Below are 24,340 nucleotides of genomic sequence, written 5' to 3'. Positions count from 1 at the left end.
ACACAGTTTCACACTCACAGTAAATGGTATAACTATATTGTGCTAGCTAAACAAACAGCCACCCAGACGTTAGTGATCTAGCTAGCGAGCTATGTAGTAGCTTGGGTACATGTCAAGCTTGCTAGCTAGACTTGAACAAAAATGCAATCAGAAAACCCCCTGGAAAAGTTGGGAAAAATAATAAACTAGCAAATTACCTGTAGTTTCCCCATTATGGGATTTCGTTCCTGACAAAACTTTGGTTCTCTCTGGCAATAAACTCCACTCACAACCTAACACAAATTCAAGTGGTAAGGAGAAGGGGGCGTAAGTAAACTAAGACGAACGATCGGGAATCAAGAGATTCGAGCTATGATCCAATCAAAATGTGTACTGGGACGAAGTCAAGGAATGTGATTTGAATGATTGACGGATCAAGCAGGATTTATCCATACTGTACACAAATTGAACAGTCAGGTATGACATTGTATTTTTTTATGCCATGTCGTTCGTATATATTTCACTTCCTACTATAGAGCAAATTGCGTCTCAGGGATAAACATTCTATGCTGAGTCTCCTCTACTTCTAGTTCTCTGCCCGTGCATTGTGAACTATGACGGATATAAAGTCCCTTCGAAAAGTAGTCAGACCCCTTGATTTTTTCCACATTTTGTTACGTTACAGCCTTATTTTAAAACGGATAAAATTCCCCCCTCCAAGCTACAGACAATACCCCACAATGACAAAGCGAAAACAGACTAAGAAATGTCTGCAAATTTATTAAAAATAAAACAGAAATATCACATTTACATAAGTATTCAGACCCTTCACTCAGGACTTTGTTGAAGCACCTTCGGCAGCGATTGGAGCATCGCGTCTTTTGGGGATAACAATACAAGCTTGGCACACCTGTATTTAGGGAGTTTCTCCCATTCTTCTCTGCAGAGCCTCTCAAGCGTTGTCAGGTTGGATGGGGAGCATTGCTGCACAGCCATTTTCAGGTCTCTCCAGAGATATTAAATCTGGTTCAAGTCCGGGCCACTCAAGGACATTCAGCAGCTTGTCCCGAAGCCACTCTTGCTCAGGGTCGTTTTCCTGTTGGAAGGTGAACCTGAACACTCTGGGGCAGGTTTTCATCAAGGAGCTCTGTACTTCGCTTCGGTCATCTTTCCCTCGATCCTAACGAGTCTCCCTACCCTACCGCTGAAAAACATCCCCACAGCTTGATGCTGCCATCACCATGCTTCATCGTAGGTAATGGTGCCAGGTTTCCTCCAGACGTGACGCTTGGCATTCAGGCCAAAGAGTTCAATCTTGGTTTCATCAGACCAGAGAATCTTATTTCTCATGGTCTCAGTCCTTTAGCTGCCTTTTGTAAACTCCAAGCGGGCTGTCATGTGCCTTTTACTGAAGAGTGGCTTCCATCTGGCCACTCTACCATAAAAGCCTGATTGGTGAAGCACTGCAGAGATGGGAGAACCTTCCAGAAGGATGACCATCTCCACAGAGAAACTCTGGAGCTCTGTCAGTGACCATTGGGTTCTTGGTCACCTACCAAGGCCCTTCTCCCCCGATTGCTCAGGTTGGCCTGGCTGCCAGCTCTTGGAAGAATCTTGGTGGCTCCAAACTTATTCCATTTAAGAATGATGGAGGACATTGTGTTCTTGGGGACCTTCAATGCTGCAAAATGTTGTGCCTTGACACAATCCTGTCTCTCAGCTCTACAGAACATTCCTTTGACCTCATGGCTTGGTTTTTGTTGATAGGCACTGTCAACTGTGGGACCGTATATAGACAGGAGTGTGCCCTTCCAAATCATATCCAATCAATTGAATTTACCACAGGTGGAGAAACATCTCAAGGATGATCAATGGAAACAGGATGCACCTGAGCTCAATTTCGAGTCTCATAGCATAGGGCCTGAATACTTAGGTAAATAAATAAGGTTTATCTGTTTTTTATTTTTCCTAAATTCACAAGGAAATTCAAAAAACCTGTTTTCGCTTTGTCATTATGGGGTATTATGTGTAGATTGCTGATGATTTTTTATTTAATCCATTTTAGATTAAGGCTGTAAAAGTCAAGGGATCTGAATACTTTAAGGTACTGTATGATTGTAAACTATAATGGATATACAGACACATTACCATTTACAGTCGAATCTACATCATGAAATAGAAATAATGAACCCACAATGCAAATAGCATTTATTTTATTTAGAGGTTAAAAAGTCTTACAATATAGAGCTCCAGAAAAGATCATTTTCAAAAGGAGAAAACAAAACATGCTTTTACTACAGTGGAGAGGGCAGTATTCTCCCAGCATGCAGTGGAGCAGGTTTCTCCTGGGCTTCAGGTTCTGTTGTAAGGGGCCCTACAGACAGAGGAAACTACCAAACCAACACGCAACCTTCCCACAATGGTCATGAGTGAAGCGCACAAAAAGGATACATGTGGAAAGATCTAGTTGGCTGGGTTCCTACTTCCTACTACAGGGGCCAATAAAGGTTAGCCTCAGTACCAGACAGTACTCCAGCTAACTATAAAGTGCCAATCTAAACAGAAGCATCCACAACAATCTCACTCATGCACTTCACCCAGGCTGAGAGAACTCCATCTTAGCCAGTCAATTGAACTGCTCTAGTCCTAGACCCGCCTCCTGTTCCTGAACTGCCAAGTACTCAAGCAACCCCTGCTTGACGTCTTGTTCATTGTCACATCTTTGTACTTCGACAAAAACACCAACATCGTAATAAACCTGTTATTTCCTGTGATCTCATACACCCTTGCCCATCTCACACACTGATCTCTCTGAAGGTTTCCTGGACTCTCTCACAGCATCTGTGGCAAGCCCAGGAGAAGCCCTGAGCCAATCAGCATCAATATATATATATAAAAAAAAAAGAGCTGAAAAGAAAAAGATCTAAAAGGGGGGATTAAATAGATGGGTTGAGAAACAAAACCATTCAGAAACAAAGAGTGGAATCCACTCCCTCAAATCTCCCCACAACTTGAAACCGTTCATCCTTCCTCATGCCCGTTCTGTGGGGCGCTCCTTTCCCCCTTTGGACTGGCATCAGAGCTTTGACGTCAATAGGGGGCATTGCATCACAGCGCAAGGCTCACACTTTGCATATTGCTAGAAGAAGAAACAGTAAGTCTCATCCACCAGTAAAAACTCTTCCCATAAGTCCCTGGGCTCAGGTGACAAGGGGATGAGTTCAGTGTTCCAAACGTGTCACCATTACGACGAGAAGCATCACTCCATGGTTGCCAGTTGGACTTCCTTTGTCAACGATAGTCTCTTACTGTAAAAGATTTTCCCTATTCAGTTCTATCGTTTTTTTGTTGTTGTACAAACCGCATTTAAAACAACTCAAACAGTATGATTTGCAAACACAGAAACCCCCCACCATAGCTAAACTGTCTTAAGTCAGCAGCTTTTCTGAGCACTTTTGGATTCTGAATCCTTTATTTTGTTTTCAAATTTCTAAATGAAGAAAAATAGTAAAAATAAAATGCAAAATGTGTTTGTTTTGTTGCAAAATAAAAATGCAGCCATGTTTTGTTTTTTAAACTTTGAATTTGTTTTTTCTCTTTTTAACGTCCTTTGAAGAAAGTGGTGAATGTGTCGACCCATGGGCATCTGTCACAGTTCTGTTTCTTGGGGAGGCGGGGCACGACCATGCTCTTTTCAGAGGCTACTCTGCCTTCTGCAGCTCTCCCCCAGGGGGCGCACAAGGGCTGCGCAGGCTCTTCTGAAGCACGTGGGCATCTGCCGGTTCTATCCTCTTGTAGTAGTTCTTTTTCGTCTCAATGATCTCAAAGCCAAACTTCTGGTAGAAGTCGATTGCAGACTCGTTGCTGATCTGCACATGACTGTCAGGAGGAAGGAAGCGTGTGAATTAGAGGTCAGGGATGAAGGGATGTGTGGGTGACATTTTCAACTGAACACTGAGGGTGCATCTCAAAAGGTTGCCTCCTTGATATGCACTGATGTGAAAACATAGGACTGGTGAGAGCTAAGTAAGATGGTACATCTTGGTACATCCCAGACCAGGCATTTTCTTTGTCCAGATCTTTCACATCGACACAAGGAGAGAAAGCCATAAAAAAATATTGAGATTATAAACTTACAGGTAAATGTTGTCAAAAGTGCCATCCTTCTCACAGATGTTTAACACATGGTTCAGCATCTTCGTTCCTGGTTACAATAAAAGACAGAAGACTAGGAGTTTGACAATATGCAACACACAGGTTATCATGACCTGATACTGTGTAAACAGTGGAAGAGGATACAAGGAAATATGGCTATTGCTGGTGTATGAAACCAAGAAAAGATTGAGCCGTACCTATGCCTAATCTGCGGTAGGGCGCTAGGCAGCCCAGTGTCATGATGTACAGTCTCTTCTGGTTCTGAGAGTGGTCCACTCTGCAGCACACTGCCCCCACCGCAATGTCATTGAAGTACGCTGCAAACACAGGGATCAGAGGGCAGGCATATTACATCAGTGCCATGCTGCAGTTTTTCCTTATATGATACCATTAGTTCACTACCAAAACAAGTGCGTCAATATCAGACAACATAAGACTATGTGGTTGGGCAAGCCTGTCTCGTCTTACCTAGCTTGGCGAGCTCTCCCACTTCGAGCACGTCCTTGTAGAATTTGTCATTGTAGCTGACGGGGAAGATGACCTGGTTGAGGCGTTTCAACTGTTTAATGTTGTGGGGCGTAACATCCCCCAGCTCGATCCGGCTACTGGAACAAGAGCAGAACGGTCAACCAGCTGGGGACACAGGTGGGGGTGGACTCCAAGCAACAAAGATAGATAATGTGGCGCTCCTATCCAGAGTGAATCCTACACAGGTGCGTAGTACGTACCCATACACTGGCCTATATAGACAACTCATTAACTATGTTGATAAACTTAGAGATGTCTAACAGTTTGCTTGAGGACATGGTCCTGTCTGTGCTTTGACCACTTCTAGTGAGCAGACAGGGAAGCCAGTTTTCTGCCACTGTGAGCCATCTGGACCAGCCCAGATGCACTGACAGCTGCCGCCTCTCATCCCAAAAGGCCAACACGCATACACCACAACGCCAGACACAAAATCTGCCCCCTAACGCAAAAACATAAATTCAATGGCGGGCTGGATGACATGTTAGTTGCAACTAGAAGCAATCTATGTATGTATACACACTTTCCTGTGTGCATTGATCATTTAAGATTAGTCAAGATGCATATGCAAATGTCAATCTCTGTGATCGAGAGAGTTTGTTTTCGTGTCTTGACTGTTTGCCCCAAATTGACCTCCCCGGGGAGCGCACAGAGGTATTTATAGGGCGGCTCCTTATGTTAAAACCTCTAGGCCGACAACAGCTGCTGCTCACGTGTTCACCAGCAGTCAGAATAGAGCGGCAGCAGAGATCATGCAACATTGCAGATATTCAAACCTAAGACATCTGCTCCGCGAATTAAAAAACCCGAGACACCACGTCATGAGACCCCATTGGACTTTGCAGACAAGATGGTGTCATGTTATTAAAACTTGTTAAGTATATAAGTAAACATCAAGCTGAAAAACTGTGGTTTGATTGTTTCAACATTGAATCTACACACCAGTCTTTTTTGATCCACTGATGCCTTTCCTGTTGACACTTTAAAATAGAGCTAGAAATGCCCGAAGTAGTTGGCTACATACAGTAGTAAACATTTGCTACATTGTGTCATTCCACCATAAAGATCCTATTCAATTCCTAATTCTAACCATTCCACTTATACTAGCTAGCTGTGTGTTACTTACATGAGTAAGAGATGCAGAATGTACCTAGTGTTTCCAAAGCAGCAATGAGGGAACTGATATTTTGTAAGATTGGCAGATAATTGCATAAGATGAACAAAGCACCTAGTTTTATGGTTGATGCTTACGCCCCAAACCGTACAGTTGAATCATTGGGTTATTGAATCATTTAGCTAGGTTGCCTAATAAGCTAGCTAGTTAGCCAAGTTAGCTAGCGAATCAACGTTGCCCTGCTTCACAGAAACCAGTGATACTAGTTAAACATACTTCAAATAAACTGCTGACAAACGTGAACATTATGCTAACGTTAGGTAGTGTGATCACAAATAGAAGGAGCATTGGTGGGGTGACAGTTATGTGTTCCATGAGTAAGTTAGCTAGTTAGCGTTAGCTACCTAGCCGCGTGGTTCACTAGTTAAGTAAAGTAGCTAGCTAGTTAGTTGAACAAGGTTGGAGTTGAGAGTGGCGTAAAGTAGCCTAGTACTAATTATCTATAGTTAGCGTCAAAGTAGGACATCGAATTTCAGGTTAGCTAATTAGCTACACGTCACGAACTAACAGGCAGGTTACGAACTTGTCCGACTTTTGTTCAAGCATGGTTAATTTGATGGGTAATGCAGGCACTACTAGCCACACTTAGCAGGTTGCCGAAGCTATTTGCTAACTAGCTAGCTACCCAATGACAAACGGTGGTTAGCGAAACGAAAATCACTGTAGTGCCATCGTTGGCAGATTATTTTACCCCTAACCGCGCAAAGGGCTTAGCTAGCAGCAGCATTGCAACCACCTCCCCGCCTGTAGAAAAAAAAAAGAGACAAGAAAAAAAACTTTACTCGTGATAAGAACATAGACATGTCTCTAAATGGCTTTACTCACCCTTTCATTGTAAACGACTGTTATTCCTTAAATTCGATGTGACTAAAGTTCTGAGTAGTTTACGGTTCGGTTGGGGGAATTTTGACAGAGTTAGGGTTGCCTCCCGTTGTACCCTCCACATGTGTTGCTAGCTGTTAGCTTAGCTACCGCACTCCTCCACGGCAGACTGTCAACTCTGACCCCGCATGCGCATAACGTTAATGTAGCTACATTATTATTATTAATCCAGTTATTTTTATTAGTCAGGTTGATGAAATGACACAAATATTACTGTTTTTATTATAAACCAAGTTTTGTGTTTGAAATATTGAAACATTTCGGGTTGTTTGTTCTTGAAGTATGGACTGACCTTTGACATCTTTGTTAGATTTTTAAATGTCATTTTTGCATATGTTTTTCATTATTCCATTTCTGATAATTTGTGGCGCAACTTGATATTTCATTTAAATTCATAGTATTGTTGTAAACTATTGTCATGCAAATCTCCAGTGTCCCACAGTGCAATCCATCTTTTTTACACGCAACAGCAAAATGATGGGTCTACCGCCATTTTGGCTCAAATGCAAAGATATGTTCTCAAAAAAGACCACATAATTCTACTGTTTGTTTTTCTGCCTCCGTCTATTGTGGAGCCTTCCATCTTTTCTTGATCCTAGCCTCATTTCTAATTGCTGAATAAAATGCTATGATGCTGCTCATCAGCTGTTCTGTTCTATTGTTGGTGTTTATTTAAATGTCAAACTATATACGAATATCGAGAGAAAGTATTGTCTTTCTCTCTTTAGTCTTTGACAACGCAGTGTGATTGAGCCACAGTGGAATGAATCATTTGCAGTGGTTGTGAGTCTCGCCACAGAGTTTCTGCGCTTTGCAAAGCGCTGTGAATGAAGTCAGCTGATCATTTGCTATCGCATGATCGACACTCATATCTTCTCTGGGCAGAGGATCAAGACGGTGGACCGTTTCATTTCTGAAGGTAGCTATCCCATTGTATTGTCATCATATCAGATTAAATGCAATGTCATTTTTGAAATGCATCAAAATGGCAGAGCAAGCGATTTTGACAGATGACCTACGCTTTAAATCGCCTACAATGTAGCCAACGATGGCTATCCGTGAAACTGCATAATTAACCGAGTGTGATATTGTTTATCATATGAATTTAATAGTTGGAAAATACATTTACATGTATTTCTGGTCGTGGTGTTTCATTCAAGTATAGGCCTATTTGAATGAACAAAGTGACAAATAACATGTATCAGCTGCAGCCAATTATTATATTAATTAAACATGTTTGCATTATTGGGTTGATTAATCAAATAAATTGCATCGCTGGCAGGGTAGCTTCTCAAATGTCGGGTGTTATTCCGCAAAAATGCGTAGAAGTCGTGCCTCAGCAGGTAATGTATTTGTGTTTCATTTGATCGATGGATAATATTTTTACTAGCTACAATGTAACGCGTTGTTTTCTGTGACATGGCCAGCGATAGACGAGTCATATAACTAAAAGAACGGCGATACCTACAGCGCGTGAGCGTTGGTGTTTACAAGGGGATTATGTTGACATACATCTTTGGGGCAATGCAGATAAAATATTAGGCGTACTACAAATGTTATCAAATCCAGATACTCTCTGCATGTGAGATGTGGTATTGTAAATCAAACAATCACTTATTATTCCCATGCTGGTCTTTATTCCGTTGGTTTGTTCCTCGTGATAAATTGGCATGTGATAATGATTCTGTTTGACGGAGGATGAGCTGGAGATGGTGCAGAGAGGGAAGAATAATTCAATGCAAATAGCATCATGGCCCCACCATATCCTTACTTGGATGTTGAATTTCTCATCAGAAGTGTCTGCTCATAGGATATGACCTTTTTGGGTGAATCTCAATATTCTAATGTGGGTTCCCATCATCTCCCCCTCTTCATCTAATGCACTTTTCTGAGAAGTGAGGATAGGTTTAAGCAATATTGTGGAATCCCACCGAGGGTTTTTCTTTCACCTGTCTAGTGCTATAGATTAGTGCAGTATCAAAGGAAGGAGATGCAACAAGGAAGGGAAAGGAAGCCTCAGGACTATTGAGAATGAGATCCACCCTTTGTGTATTCTCTTGACAACAAAGAAATAACAGAATAGTTAAAAAGAACAGCTAGTTAAGAGGATGATTGTCCCCAAGTGTTGATTCAGGACCAGTTTTAGTTGCAGCTCTTCGGGTCAATATTAGAACTGAGAACAGAGAACTTGATCCTAGACTTGCCCTTTGTGTCATAGGATCTCAGCCTGTGGGGTTGTTGGTAAATATGTGAATCCATTGTGACAAGGGATGCACTGACTGAGTGGATTAGCACTATTTTGTAACATTTTAAAACTCAAACAGGAAGTTCAGTATGAGCTGTTGGGTTTGCAAGATTATGCAACAATTTGGAACCCACACTCGCTCTAGTTGCATTACGAGACTGATTATGCTTAAGGAAACAATTTTATTAGGCTAAAGGTCCATTGTGTTTGATTACCTTTACCCTCACAGAACAGACATTCCTTACTATGGATTGTTTATGTTAACATTGCAGTACTCAGTGATGGGAGTGTATCCTCGATTTTAAAATGATTCCATATTTCATGATGTTGCTGAGTCCATAGAACCTGGAAGCATGTCTGGGTTTTACACTGACTACTTCCCCTACCCCTGGCATTAATCTTTTTTCCCCTTAAAGGTTGGGACTTAAGGGAGATGAAGCTGATCCTAGATCTGTTTTAAAGGGAAACATCTGCCTGCATCATACCAGAGATTTGAGCTTTGTAGGTGGCTGCTATAAGACCAGACAAGTACACTTGTGTCAAGGGATTCAAGTTCACTCATCTAGCTTTTTATAGACCGGACTCTGAGTGTGTGAATCAGTGTGTCTTGCATAGCATACGAACCACCAAGACACACACACACTGAGTGGACTTCCCAAGCTTTCCCCACACTAGGATTTTCCACTTCCTCAAATGGCCCCATATAACTTAGCCAGTCATGTGCCACAGTCATGTGATGCCTCATGCATATATTCCTAGTCTCTATGCCAAAATCACAATGGAAGTGACTGAATGGTGAATTATTAATCAGTCTATTTTTTTCCTGTATCAGTGTTTTTTAGCCTGTTTTACAAGACAAGTTTGAACCTGTTGTAATCCAAAGGGAATTGAACATTCAAGTTAAGATCCAGAGATGAAGAGAAGATGGTCTTACATCTGAAGAATGCATATAAATGCTTACTAAGTCTGTCCTGTCCACTGGTGAGAACTGGAGGTCATCCTGAGCCATTGTTGTCTGTATCCTGCAGCTACAGACTAGACCTGTTGGGGGGGCTATTTCTACACAGATGACCCGTCTAGCATGGAGGAAAATACTCTATCTGTGGTAAGGACGAAAGGGTGGTAAGGACAAAAGGGCACTGAAGCAGGAATGGTGTGTGTGTGTCTATACAGAGAGTGAGTGATGGGGGTTGTTCAATCTCCGTAGTATAGATGCAGGAGTATCAGGAAGCATCAGCCCCCTGTGTTAGAGCACCTGCAGTTTTCTGCCTGTATGGATGACATTAAGTCACGACAGATTGTGTGTGAAAAAAAAGAAAAAAAAGAAAGGGAAGCATAGGCTATTATGCAGCATTTGAGAGAGAAGCATACAGACAGTGGGAAAGAGAGAAGCATAGCCTTCACATAAGGTGTAAAAGAGAGTGGGAAGTAGAGAAGAGCACAGAGATACAGTGATGCTTGCCTGGGATCTCCCCTCTGTTAGCGTACTGCGTCATACCCAGTGAGAATTGACCAGGGATGAAGTACAGAGGGAGAGGGGAGGTGTGTCCTATTTCTCACTTTTGATGCTGGTAAGTCGTGCGTCTTCATGTTGGGCTGTAGTCTCTGGGATATCATCATGGTTGCAGATTGGGTAAGGGGTGATATTGCCATGATAACAGACCGACTGGGATCTGTATGTGCAGACCAGTGTTTCCCAAAGTCTGGCGTCAGGACCCCAAGGGGTGCAGATTTAGTTTTTTGCCCTAGCACTACACATCTGATTCAAAAAATTACTAGGGCAAAAACCAAAACGTGCACCCTTTGGGGTCCTGAAGACCGAGTTTGGGAAACTCTGGTGCAGACTGTTTATGATAGTGTGCTATATATGCAAGTCTCTCAATTGCAGCAAGCTTAATTTTAAGCCTATGTGTGGTAGGGGATTTTTCTGTGTGTAATCATATGGTTTAGTTATGGTCCTACTCTAGTAGTGTGTATTCTTACAGGCTTTGGTTTTTGATTTCGAGGCTGGTTCTATTTAGGTGTGGAAGAGCACTGATTGGAATCATCCTCAGGATGTGTTGCACCTGTCACCTCGTTAGTTGAGGTGATTTTTAAGGGTGGGTATAATTTGTGGAATGTTCCAACAGGAATCTGTTCCAAGGATTTTGTAAGGTACAAGCAACACATACAAAGGTGCATGATCAATTCACCTAGCTGCCGAATAGGCATCAACTCACCACGTAGCTTATTCTTAATGTTTGTCCATAAGCTACCAGAGAAATTTTTCGGAATAAACGTGGTGAGTGAAAACTTAATGAAATTGCCCACTCCCTACTTGGTATCTTGGCCGTGCTGCTGCTCCAGTTTCAACTGTTCTGCCTGCGGCTATGGAACCCTGACCTGTTCACTGTGATTACTATTATTTGACCATGCTGGTCATTTATGAACATTTGAACATCTTGGCAATGTTCTGTTATAATCTCCACCCGGCACAGCCAGAAGAGGACTGGCCACCCCTCATAGCCTGGTTCCTCTCTAGGTTTCTTCCTAAGTTTTGGCATTTCTAGGGAGTTTTTCCTAGCCACCGTGCTTCTACACCTGCATTGCTTGCTGTTTAGGGTTTTAGGCTGTGTTTCTGTACAGCACTTTGATATATCAGCTGATGTAAGAAGGGCTATATAAATACTTTTGATTTGTTATCTTATTCGGCCCCTATACAACTTTGTATGCGTTGTCTGTTGGCAATCTTGTTATTTATTAAGTTTTAGGAACAGATTCCTGTTGGAACGTTCCACAAATTATACCCGCCCATATTTAAGAGCTGCAGGGCAAATGCTCCAGTTGGCATGAGAAATGTTGGAAGAGCTAGACTGCTGTTTATCTCTTTAAGGTTGTGAATACAAAGCCTTTTATTTTGTCTCCCTATTTGGTTCATGGTTATTTTCACTCCCTAACCAAGTTGGTGTGGGTTTTAGTTGCGGATAGTGAGGAGGAAACAAAGCTTCCTGAAGCATTGAGGTTTTCCAGCCAATTGAGCGTCATGGTGGATGTGTCATAAACCTAGCAGTCAAACACTGAAATGGTTCCAATAGTTTTTTTCTCTCCATTTTATACATTGTGGATTTTAGAAACACTTCAAGTAAGGGCTGTGTTTTGGTAACTGTAAATCTCTCTTGGACAATGTGACATCAGTATATTCGGTTTTATTTACACTCAGATTTGAAAATGTTGTTGGCATAAAAGTAGACATCATGCTAGACTACAAATCCCTGCACGTCATCTCTAGTTGACACCTTTGCTGTCCGCTACAAGCTACCTTGCTCCAAAATGAAAGATGTATTGAACAGTTTAATTTATTGTTCCATATTTTAACTAATATTTATCTAATTTATGCACTTGGTGTTATTGTACAGAATACGATCCTAGTAGCCGTCATATTTATTGGTATACAGTCAAACAAAGCACTGCAACATCTTGGACATTTTCCTTACAAGCCAGAATGTTGAATAAAATTACATTTGCAGTTGCTCTGCCGGTTATCTGTACGGTTGGTGATTCATTAGGCTGAAATTAAGACAATCCACGGGAAAGTATTGTTTACCTGACTTAAGAGCACAGGTACTGAAACAGAAATGTTTCACCTGGCACATGCGCAAAACCATGCAAACGCCTGTTAGTATGCGTGCATGTACTTCTGTCTTGTGCACGTCCCTTTGGTCATGAGCAGACACACCTTAATTGCCACACACACAGACCTGCGTTTGAAGTCTGTTTAATACTTTCCTGTGGATATTTTGTCTCAAATTTCGACCAGCTGAAGGACCAACACCATGGACAATCTGCTGAGTAGTTTCAAATATAATTTTATTTAACAATTGTGACAGACAAGGGACGTTTAGGTTCTTTCTATGTAAATGTACACAATTGAAGGAACTGTCATGTTTCGTGACTAGATGGATGTATAGGGAGTTGGATGAGAAGCCCATTGACCTTCTAATGACTGTAACCCACTATGGTCTGGACTGGGATGCAGTCAACCATAAAAACACAAATCAATACACTTGTATATACAGAGTGTAACCGTTCTAAAAGTAGCGCTAGCACTGTGGCGTTCCGTGTTCGAAATAACCAGAAGCATTCTTCAACTGTGCACCATTCTTCCCAGATTAAAGTAACTGGGTGAGACTCTTTATTTTTTTCTCTCCATCTTCCTTTATCGCCCTCATTCACTCACTCAATTATTCTTTCTCTCCCGCAGATCTAGTCTGTCGGGATGGACCTGTCTAAACTGCCTAAGATCCGGGATGAGGAGAAGGAGAGCGAGTTTGGATACGTCCATGGAGTATCTGGTCCAGGTCACTATCACTCACATTTATCTGTCACCAGTACCTCTGTTTAGCCTTCAAAGGTTTTAGCTGATGAAGAGCCCCATCTATATCTGTTGTAGTAGGCTAGGCTGTTTCCACCAATATTGCTTACACTAATCTGTGGGTTAAGTTTGGACTAGACATCACATCTGTCTCTCTTGCATGTGTCTGGTGTTTGCCTGCTGTGTGACCTCTGACCTGTGTTCCCTGGCTGTGCTGTAGTGGTGACGGCCACTGCCATGGCGGGAGCGGCCATGTATGAGCTGGTGAGAGTGGGCCACAGTGAGCTGGTGGGAGAGATCATCAGGTTGGAGGGAGACATGGCCACCATCCAGGTCTACGAAGAGACATGTATCCTAACGGGTTATACTGCACTTGACTGTGCCTGTGTCCCAAAATGGCACCCTATTCTGTACGTAGTTCACTACTGTAAAAGGAGCAGGGTGTCATTTGGGATTACATTTTTACTGTACCTGACTCTCTATATACTCCCTTTAGATAGGTAGGGGTGTGTGTACACACCTACTGTATCTGTACATGATCACACATGTTTTCATTACTGAAAATATTTCTCTGGTACATAAGTATTTAAGTACTTGCAAAAGTATTCATCCCCCTTGGTGTTTTTCCTATTTTGTTGCATTACAACCTGTAATTTAAATAGATTTTTATTTGGATTTCATGTAATGGACTGACACAAAATAGTCCAAATTGGTGAAATGAAAAAAATTACTTGTTTCTAAAAAGTAAAAAACAGAAACATGGTGCGTGCATATCTATTCACCCTTTTGATATGAAGCCCATGAAAAAGATCTGGTGCAACCAATTACCTTCAGAAGTCCCATAATTAGTTAGATTGCACACAGGTGGACTTTATTTAAGTGTCACATGATCTCAGTGTATATCTATATAATCACACACATGCCTGTTCTGAAAGACCCCAGAGTCTGCAACACCACTAAGCAAGAAACACCACCAAGCAAGTGGCACCAAGGAGCTCCCCAAACAGGTTGGGGAGAAGTACAGATCAGGGTTGGGTTATAAAAAATATCTGAAACTTTGAACATCCCACAGCGCACCATTAAATCCATTATTAAAAAATGGAAAGAATATGGCACCAGAACAAACCTGCCAAGAGAGGGCTGCCCACCAAAACTCACGGACCAGGCAAGGAGGGCATTAATCAGAGAGGCAACAAAGAGACCAAAGATAACTCTGAAGGAGCTACAAAGCTCCACAGTGGAGGTTGGAGTATCTGTCCATAGGTCTGCTTTAAGCTGTACACTCCACAGAGCTGGGCTTTACGGAAGAGTGGCCAGAAAAAAAGCCATTGCTTAAAGAAAAAATAAGCAAACGCATTTGGTATCTGCCAGAAGGCATGTGGGAGACTCCCCAAATATATGGAAGATGGTACTCTGGTCAGATGAGACACAAATGAAGCTTTTTGGCAATCAAGGAAAACTATGTCTGGCGCAAACCCAACACCTCTCATCACCCTGAGAACAACATTCCCACAGTGAAGCATGGTGGTGGCAGCATCATGCTGTGGGGATGTTTTTCATCAGCAGTAACTGGGAAACTGGTCTGCATTGAAGGAATGATAGATGGTGCTAAATACAGGGAAAGTCTTGAGGAAAACCTGTTTCAGTCTTCCAGAGATTTGAGACTGGGACAGAGGTTCACCTTCCAGCAGGACAATGACCCTAAGCATACTGCTAAAGCAACACTCGAGTGGTTTAAGGGGAAACATTTAAATGTCTTGGAATGGCCTAGTCAAAGCCCAGATCTAAATCCAATTTAGAATCTGTGGTACACCTTAAAGATTGCTGTACACCAGCGGAACCCATCCAACTTGAAGGAGCTGGAGCAGGTTTGCCTTGAAGAATGGGCAAAAATCCCAGTGGCTAGATGTGCCAAGCTTATGGAAACATACCCCAAGAGACTTGAAGCTGTAATTGCTGCGAAAGTTGGCTCTACAAATTTATTGACTTTAGGGGGTGAATAGTTATGCATGCTGAAGTTTTCTGTATTTTTGGTCTTATTTCTTTTTTGTTTCACAATAAAAAATATTTTGCGTTTTTAAAGTGGTAGGCATGTTGTGTAAATCAAATGATACAACCCCCCCCAAAATCAATTTTAATTCCAGCTTGTAAAGCAACAAAATAGGAAAAATGCCAAGGGGGTGAATACTTTCGCAAGCCACTGTGCACGCGGGCCATGTCCAGATACCCATACTAGTGTACTGCATACTATTTAGCACATACCGTTTAGTTAAAAATATGCAGTATGCCACGGCTGCAACGCAGTAGCGGCTCCTGATTGGCTGAGTAGGTTGGGGGGGCCGAGTGCAGGTGGATTTTTCCAAATTCAACAGACATGCATCCCATTAAGTAGCCTGAAAGTATCTCATTACCAATTTAATTAATATCTTTAATCTCTGAATAGAATATGAATGGAGTTATAAGCCGACTCAGGCTGGTTATAGGCAGACCATCACATTAAACCTATACTGTAGACCATATAACCCATCTATCCTATTTTAAAAAGGACTGAAGACAGAAACAGATCATTTGGTTCCATTTAAACATATTTATTAGTGAAACCAAAGTGCTGTAACATAAATTCAATTAAATAGCCTAGTACACACACCAACACTTTTCAAATGTTCAAATCAAAAGGCTATTGCACAGAAAAATGTTGACAATCAGGTGCATGGCAAATTCAGAACCGCTGGACAGCAACATAAAAATAAAGCACTGATCATTGAGAACGAGATCAAAATGACTGCCAAGGCTTGATCCATTAACACATGGTGTGTTCCTGAGCGTTGTCACAGCGGGCGTGTCTGTTGGGGACCCAGTGCTGCGGACAGGAAAGCCTCTGTCTGTGGAGCTGGGCCCAGGCATCATGGGCTCCATCTTTGACGGTATCCAGCGCCCCCTAAAGGACATCAACGACCTAACACAGAGCATCTACATCCCCCGCGGAGTCAACATCGGAGCCCTCAACCGAGACCTGAAATGGGAGTTCTCCCCCGTCAAGAGCTTACGGGTGGGTGTGTCCTACTACTCTATGTCAATGTTTTAATAAAAGTGTTGTGTGGTTTACTAAGTGTGCTACATTATACACAGTTTGAAGTGACCGTAGAGCACGGTTCCCCAAACTTAGTCCTGGGGCCCACCTGGGTTCACGTTTTGGTTTTTGCCCTAGCACTACACAGCTGATTCAAATAACCAACTCATCATCAAGCTTTGATTATTTGAATCCACTGTGTAGTGCTGGGGGGCAAAAACCAAAACGTGCACCCACGTGGGGCCCCCTGACCCGAGTTTGGGGAAACCCTGCCTTAAAGCACATACTGAACTGAACAACAAACACGTTGAATTGTTCAGTATTAACCCCTCATCACCGCTCTCTCTTTCTTAGGTGGGCAGTCACATCACAGGGGGTGATATCTACGGGATGGTGTTTGAGAACTCCCTCATCAAGCACAAGATCATGCTGCCCCCGAGGAACAGAGGAACCGTCACCTATGTGGCTCCCCCCGGAAACTATGACGTCTCGGTTAGTCCCACCTCCCTAGTCTCAATCCATAGTAATGCATGTGTGGAAATTGGTGTATTTGGATTAAGGGTTTGGTGTGTGTTTCAGGACGTGGTGTTGGAGCTGGAGTTTGAGGGTATGAAGGAGAAGTTCACCATGGTCCAGGTCTGGCCAGTGCGACAGATTCGCCCGGTCACAGAGAAGTTACCGGCCAATCACCCACTGCTGACCGGACAGAGAGTACTGGACGCCCTCTTCCCGTGAGTCCCCTCTCTCTTACTCCACCTTTCCCTCTTTTTCTGTCACCTTACTCCATCTCTGCTTCTGGGAAACTCTCTCACCACTCTCCCTCTCCACCTTTTCCTCGTTCTCCATCTCTGCTTCAAGGACACTATCAGAATATCCTTTCTTATCTGTCTTTGCTATTCTGCTTCAAGGAAACTCAATTACTACTTCTTAACTGTTTCTGCCAATATACTCAACCACTGCTTCCATCTCCCTGCCCCTGGTCTGTTCTGCTTGTGTCTACCTGTCTGTCTCTGTGTCCAGGTGTGTCCAGGGAGGAACCACAGCCATCCCCGGAGCCTTTGGCTGTGGTAAAACTGTCATCTCCCAGTCCCTGTCTAAGTACTCCAACAGTGACGTCATCGTCTACGTAGGCTGCGGGGAGCGCGGGAACGAGATGTCAGAAGTATTGCGAGATTTCCCCGAGGTTGGTGGTGTTATGTTATTGGATTATCATGATCATCACTATTACCCTTAGCCTGTTTCCAATTGGATGTAAGGATGATTGACAGTGTGTCTGTCCAATAGCTGACAATGGAGGTGGATGGGAAGACTGAGAGCATCATGAAGAGAACAGCGCTGGTGGCCAACACCTCCAACATGCCTGTGGCTGCCAGAGAGGCCTCTATCTACACAGGTAAGAACCCATCACAGGGCCCAGAACACAACACGGCACACCTCCCAGCCAATAGCAGCCTGAGACCACAACATGGAGCACACCCCCTAACCAATCACCTACTTATCTGCTGTGTGTACCTGTAGGGATCACGCTGTCTGAGTACTTCAGGGACATGGGCTACAACGTGAGCATGATGGCTGACTCCACCTCTCGATGGGCCGAGGCTCTCAGGGAGATCTCTGGTCGACTGGCTGAGATGCCCGCTGGTGAGTGGCTGCTGGTAACACCCAAAATACAAAATAGTTACCTTTTTTTAAAGCAATGTAAAAGACAACTTCTAAGGCTAGTGGGGTGATCTAGGTCTAAATCAGCTGGTCATAAAGAAAACACATTTTGTGTATGTCCACAGACAGTGGTTATCCTGCCTACCTGGGTGCCCGTCTGGCATCATTCTACGAGCGTGCTGGCAGGGTGAAGTGTCTGGGAAACCCAGAGAGAGAGGGCAGCGTCAGCATCGTGGGGGCGTGAGTACAGTTAACCTGCCAACACAATCTAGCCACGCTGGAATAGACAGAAGTGGAGTGCTTCTTCTAACGCTATAACCACATGTTACTGTTATTCTGTCCCCCTTCAGTGTGTCTCCCCCTGGTGGTGACTTCTCTGATCCTGTGACATCGGCTACCCTGGGTATCGTGCAGGTATGAATACAGCCTGTTTCTATCTGGCTCTGATAGGCCACACTCATACATATGGAGCAAAGAAATAAAGATCAGCTTTAGGGATTATCAATCCTTATCTTCATCCTCTTTTTCTCTACCTCTACCTGCCTCCATCGTTTCTCCCGCTCTCTCTCGTTCTCTCTCTCTGCCCCCTCTCTTTCCCTCCCTCTCTCTCTCTCAGGTGTTCTGGGGTCTGGATAAGAAGCTGGCCCAGAGGAAGCACTTCCCGTCAGTCAACTGGCTGATCAGCTACAGTAAGTACACGCGGGCGCTGGACGAGTACTACGACAAGCACTTCCCTGAGTTCGTCCCGCTGCGCACCAAGGCTAAGGAGATTCTGCAAGAGGAGGAGGACCTGGCTGAGATCGTACAGCTGGTCGGCAAGGTGAGGGGGAACGAAGGGCAGGGTGAAGAAAGAGAAGGCAGGGATAACCAATGGCCGCCAGTCCACCCATTATGCCATCATTGTTCTATTCATTCTTATTTCTATGGGGATAACATTGTGCTCTCTTTAGTTGTAAAGTCTTTTATCTCTGAGTAGATGAAAGAAACATGGAGAATGCTTATGAATTTCCAGTTGCCCAGCGTTTTGAGATCTGTGTAATTTGAAGGGAGGATGGAACTTAATATTGTCCTTGTTGTCTTGGTGACAGGCCTCGCTGGCCGAAACTGATAAGATCACCCTGGAGGTGGCCAAGCTCCTCAAGGATGACTTCCTGCAACAGAACGGTTACACCCCCTATGACAGGTAACACACAGTGTCACTGTCTGACCTACTCAAATATTTCCGGCAAATACCGAAAGACTTCAACTGTAACTCTCTGCCCTCTAAACTCCCTGCAGGTTCTGTCCCTTCTATAAGACTGTTGGCATCCTGTCCAACATAATAGCCTTCTATGACATGGCGCGGCACGCAGTGGAGACCACGGCTCAGAGCGACAACAAGATCACCTGGTCCATGATCAGAGAACACCTGGGAGAGATCCTCTACAGACTCAGCTCCATGAAGTTCAAGGTACAGCAGCAGTCTGTTTCTCCATCTTTGTGTGTGTTCTTTGTCTTTCTTTCTACTTGTTTTATCTTCCCTCCTTGTACATGTCTGTTTTTCTGGGTGTTTCTCTTGCAGTGTATCTGTATTTTGGTCTCTTTGTGGTGTTGTCTCTGTTTCTCAGCCTCTGTGTTACTTTGTATATCTAGTCTGTTATAGGACCCAGCCTCTGTTACTCTGTATGTCTAGTCTGTTATAGGACCCAGCCTCTGTTACTCTGTATGTCTAGTCTGTTATAGGACCCAGCCTCTGTTACTCTGTATGTCTGGCCTGTTATAGGACCCAACCTCTGTTACTCTGTATGTCTGGCCTGTTATTGGACCCAGCCTCTGTTACTCTGTATGTCTGGCCTGTTATAGGACCCAGCCTCTGTGTTACTCTATACACAACCGGTCAAAAGTTTAGAACACCTACTCTTTCAAGGGTTTTCTTATTTTTACTATTTTCTACATTGTAGAATAATAGTGAAGACATCAAAACTATGAAATAACACATATGGAATCATGTAAACTCAGGGAAAAACGAAACGTCCTCTCACTGTCAACTATGTTTATTTTCAGCAAACTTAACATGTGTAAATATTTGTATGAACATAAGATTCAACAACTGAGACATAAACTGAACAATTTCCACAGACATGTGGAATAATGTGTCCCTGAATAAAGGGGGGGTGTCAAAATCAAAAGTAACAGTCAGTATCTGGTGTGGCCACCAGCTGCATTAAGTACTGCAATGCATTTCCTCCTCATGGATTGCACCAGATTTGCCAGTTCTTGCTGTGAGACGTTACCCCACTCTTCCACAAAGGCACCTGCAAGTTCCCGGACATTTCTTGGGGGAATGGCCCTAGCCCTCACCCTCCGATCCAACAGGTCCCAGACGTGCTCAATGGGATTGAGATCCGGGCTCTTCGCTGGCCGTGGCAGAACACTGACATTCCTGTTTTGCAGGAAATCACACACAGGACGAGCAGTATGACTGGTGGCATTGTCATGCTGGAGGGTCATGTCAGGATGAGCCTGCAGGAAGGGTACCACATGAGGGAGGACGATGTCTTCCCTGTAACGCATAGCGTTGAGATTTCCTGCAATGACAACAAGCTCAGTCCGATGATGCTGTGACACACCGCCCCAGACCATGACGGATCCTCCACCTCCAAATGAATCCCGCTCCAGAGTACAGGCCTCAGTGTAACACTCATTCCTTCAACGATAAACGCGAATCCGACCATCACCACTGGTGAGACAAAACCGCGACTCGTCAGTGAAGAGCACTTTTTGCCAGTCCTGTCTGGTCCAGCGCCGGTGGGTCTGATGAGGACCTGCCTTACAACAGGCCTTCAAGCCCTCAGTCCAGCCTCTCTTAGCCTATTGCGGACAGTGTGAGCACTGATGGAGGGATTGTGCGTTCCTGGTGTAACTCGGGCAGTTGTTGTTGCCATCCTGTACCTGTCCCGCAGGTATGATGTTCGGATGTACCGATCCTGTGCAGGTGTTGTTACACGTGGTCTGCCACTGCGAGGACAATCAGCTGTCTGTCCTGTCTCCCTGTAGCGCTGTCTTATGCGTCTCACAGTACGGACATTGCAATTTACTGCCCTGGCCACGTCTGCAGTCCTCATTCCTCCATGCAGCAATCCTAAGGCACATTCACGCAGATGAGCAGGGACCCTGGGCATCTTTCTTTTGGTGTTTTTCAGAGTCAGTAGAAAGGCCTCTTTAGTGTCCTAAGTTTTCATAACTGTGACCTTAATTGCCTACCGTCTGTAAGCTGTTAGTGTCTTAACGACCGTTCCACAGGTGCATGTTCATGAATTGTTTATGGTTCATTGAACAAGCATGGGAAGCAGTGTTTAAACCCTTTACAATGAAGATCTGTGAAGTTATTTGGATTTTTACGAATGATCTTTGAAAGACAGGGTTCTGAAAAAGGGACGTTTATTTTTTTGCTGAGTTAGGTAAGCAAGAAAGTGTAGAACAAATCAAAATATATTTTATATTTGAGATTCTTCAAATAGCCACCCTTTGCCTTGATGACAGCTTTGCACACTCTTGGCATTCTCTCAACCAGCTTCATGAGGTAGTCACCTGGAATGCATTTCAATTAACAGGTGTGCCTTCTTTAAAAGTTAATTTGTGGAATTTATTTCCTTTATGCGTTTGAGCCAATCAGTTGTGTTGTGACAAGGTAGGGGGGTATACAGAAGAATCTATCCTATCCTGCCTTTCTAAAGTCTTCGAGAGCCAAGTTAACAAAGATCACCGACCATTTCAAATCCCACTGTACTTCTCAACTGGCCTACCTGGTTAAATAAAGGTGAAATAAAATAGAAATGGCCCTATTTGGTAAAATACCAAGTACATATTATGGCAAGAACAGCTCAAATAAGCAAAGACAAACGACAGTCCATCATTACTTTAAGACATGAAGGCCAGTCAATACGGAACATTTGAAGAACTATGAAAGTTTCTTTAAGTGCAGTCGCAAAAACCATCAAGCGCTATGATGAAACTGGCTCTCATGAGGACCGTCACAGGAATGGAAGACCCAGAGTTACCTCTGTTGCAGAGGGTAAGTTCATTATGGTTACCAGCCTCAGAAATTGCAACCCAAATAAATGCTTCACAGTTCAAGTTACAGACACATCTCAACATCAACTGCTCAGAGGAGACTGTGTGAATCAGGCCTTCATGGTCAAATTGCTGCAAAGAAACCCTACTAGAGGACACCAATAAGAAGAAGAGACTTGCTTGGGTCAAGAAACATGAGCAATGGACATTAGACGAGTGGAAATTTGTCCTTTTGGTCTGGAGTCCAAATTGGAGATTTTTGGTTCCAACCGCCATGTCTTTGTGAGATGTGGTGTGGGTGAACGGATGATCTCCGCATGTATATTTCCCACCGTAAAGCATGGAGGAGGAGGTGTGGGGGTGCTTTGTTGGTGACACTGTCAGTGATTTATTTAGAATTCAAGGCACACTTAACCAGCATGGCTACCACAGCATTCTGCAGCGATACACCATCCCATCTGGTTTGCGCTTAGTGGAACTATAATTTGTTTTTCCAACAGGACAATGACCCAACACACCTCCAGGCTGTGTAAGGGCTATTTTACCAAGAAGGATAGTGATGGAGTGCTGCATCAGATGACCTGACTTCGACAACAAACCCAACCTCAACCAAATTGAGATGGCTTGGGATTAGTCGGACAGCAGAGTGAAGGAAAAGCAGCCAACTAGTGCTCAGCATATGTGGAAAATCCTTCAAGACTGTTAGAAAAGCAATCCAGTTGAAGCTGGTTGAGAGAATGCCAAGATTGTGCAAAGCTGTCATCAAGGCAAAGGGTGGCTATTTGAAGAATCTCAAATATAAAATATATTTTGATTTGTTTAACACTTTTTTGGTTACTACATGATTCCATATGTTATTTCATAATTTTGATGTCTTCACTATTATTCTACAATGTAAAAAATAGTAAAAATAAAGAAAAACCCTTGAATGAGTAGGTGTTCTAAAAATGTGTATGTCTGGTCTGTTACAGTAACACAGAGGCTGGGTCCTATATGTTTCTGGTCTGTTATAGAACCCAGCCTCTGTGTTACTGTTTCTGGTCTGTTATAGGACCCAGCCCCTGTGTTACTCTATGTTTCTGGTCTGTTATAGGACCCAGTGAAGGAGGGAGAGACCAAGATCAAGGCTGACTATGCCCAGCTGCTGGAGGACATGCAGAACTCCTTCCGCAGCCTGGAGGACTGAGCCCCCACCCCCCGACCCCTCATCCCAGGGGCAGTGCATGTCTGTCACCCCCCCCCCCACCCTTCTCTCTGCAGATACCTACACTGCAGCCTCACATTCCATTTCCTTGTGTTTACACCCAACCTCCTGCCATAAGTTTACCCAACGTGTGTCTGTGTATGGGCAAAAACAGAAGGAAATGTACTGTGTTCTTGTATTATGTTGCTTCCGTGTCTTTGCCCCAGCATGGTCAAAGATCTGCCACATTACCTTCATGTGTGTATGTTTACGTGTCTTTGGTGTGTGTGAGACATTTCATCTCACTCTTAACCCCTGCACTGCCCATCCCTCCACCTTTGTTTTGCACATGGTCTCTGGCCCTAGCTGTGCACCTGACGAGGTCAGTTGATGTAATTATAGTTCAATACCCCCTCTATCTGTACAGAAGATTGACATGAAATACTTAAGCAGAGTGACTATTTATTGCAGGTGTGTGATGTGGACATCGCCTGGGCTGGTTGTTTGTTGTTTTTCTTATGATAGTGATTTACGTGGTGTAGTCTTGTATGTGTGTAAGAGGTGGGCTCTCTTGTCCTCTCCTTTCCACTGCTCATCCAGGCTGTATCACAACCGGTCGTGATTGGGAGTTGCATAGGGCGGCGCACAATTGGCAGCAGCGTCGTCCGGGCTTGGCCGGTGTAGGCCGTCATTGTAAATAAGAATTTGTTCTTAACTGACTTGCCTAGTTAAATAAAATTGTACAAGTGTTTGAGTCCCAAATAATAAAATGTGTAAAATGAAATAAAGCAACAAAACAAAATGGTGAATGTCGTGACTGTGTGATTCAGTAGATATCAGTCTTCTCTGCATGTTCTGTACGTGTAATCAAGAGATTGCTACTAGTGTATGTTAAGTTGATAGTTTGTGTGTGTACCGTGCCAACAATAGTAGTAGTGATCACAGATGCAGTCATGTATGTTAGTGTAAGAGTGACAGTAAATTATGTGTCTGGTGCTGCTGGTTAAACTAGTATTGCTATGTGCATTCCCCTCAACTACATTTAGTGACTGAAATGTTGTAAT

General features: G+C 43.5%; 2 protein-coding genes across 3 annotated transcripts; one reads left to right on the top strand and one right to left on the bottom strand.

The window, feature by feature from the left end:
* Positions 1 to 2,175: 2,175 nt before the first annotated feature.
* naa50 (N-alpha-acetyltransferase 50, NatE catalytic subunit) lies at positions 2,176 to 6,817 on the bottom strand. Of its 2 annotated transcripts, none has more exons than XM_038973127.1 (5): positions 6,659 to 6,817; positions 4,603 to 4,739; positions 4,332 to 4,451; positions 4,117 to 4,183; positions 2,176 to 3,858 (listed from the first exon to the last, which is right to left on the bottom strand). In XM_038973127.1, the coding sequence occupies exons 1-5, from the start codon at positions 6,664 to 6,666 to the stop codon at positions 3,681 to 3,683; spliced, it is 510 nt and encodes a 169-aa protein (XP_038829055.1). In that variant the 5' UTR covers positions 6,667 to 6,817; the 3' UTR covers positions 2,176 to 3,680. The 2 variants fall into 2 exon arrangements, with proteins under 2 accessions (XP_038829055.1, XP_038829056.1); XM_038973128.1 differs by having other exon boundaries at positions 4,603 to 4,736.
* A 729-nt stretch (positions 6,818 to 7,546) lies between these two features.
* Positions 7,547 to 23,955, top strand: atp6v1ab (ATPase H+ transporting V1 subunit Ab). Its single transcript, XM_038972942.1, has 15 exons — positions 7,547 to 7,634; positions 13,201 to 13,297; positions 13,532 to 13,660; positions 16,146 to 16,360; positions 16,736 to 16,873; positions 16,961 to 17,112; positions 17,402 to 17,564; positions 17,666 to 17,774; positions 17,900 to 18,022; positions 18,166 to 18,280; positions 18,391 to 18,454; positions 18,657 to 18,860; positions 19,129 to 19,223; positions 19,319 to 19,490; positions 23,187 to 23,955. The coding sequence occupies exons 2-15, from the start codon at positions 13,216 to 13,218 to the stop codon at positions 23,277 to 23,279; spliced, it is 1,854 nt and encodes a 617-aa protein (XP_038828870.1). The 5' UTR covers positions 7,547 to 7,634; positions 13,201 to 13,215; the 3' UTR covers positions 23,280 to 23,955.
* Positions 23,956 to 24,340: the final 385 nt, after the last annotated feature.

The sequence above is a fragment of the Salvelinus namaycush genome, chromosome 33 (assembly GCF_016432855.1).
Source record: "Salvelinus namaycush isolate Seneca chromosome 33, SaNama_1.0, whole genome shotgun sequence".
Lineage (NCBI taxonomy): Eukaryota > Metazoa > Chordata > Actinopteri > Salmoniformes > Salmonidae > Salvelinus > Salvelinus namaycush.
Note: the sequence above shows the minus strand (reverse complement) of the source record. Positions and strands in the feature narration are given on the sequence as shown.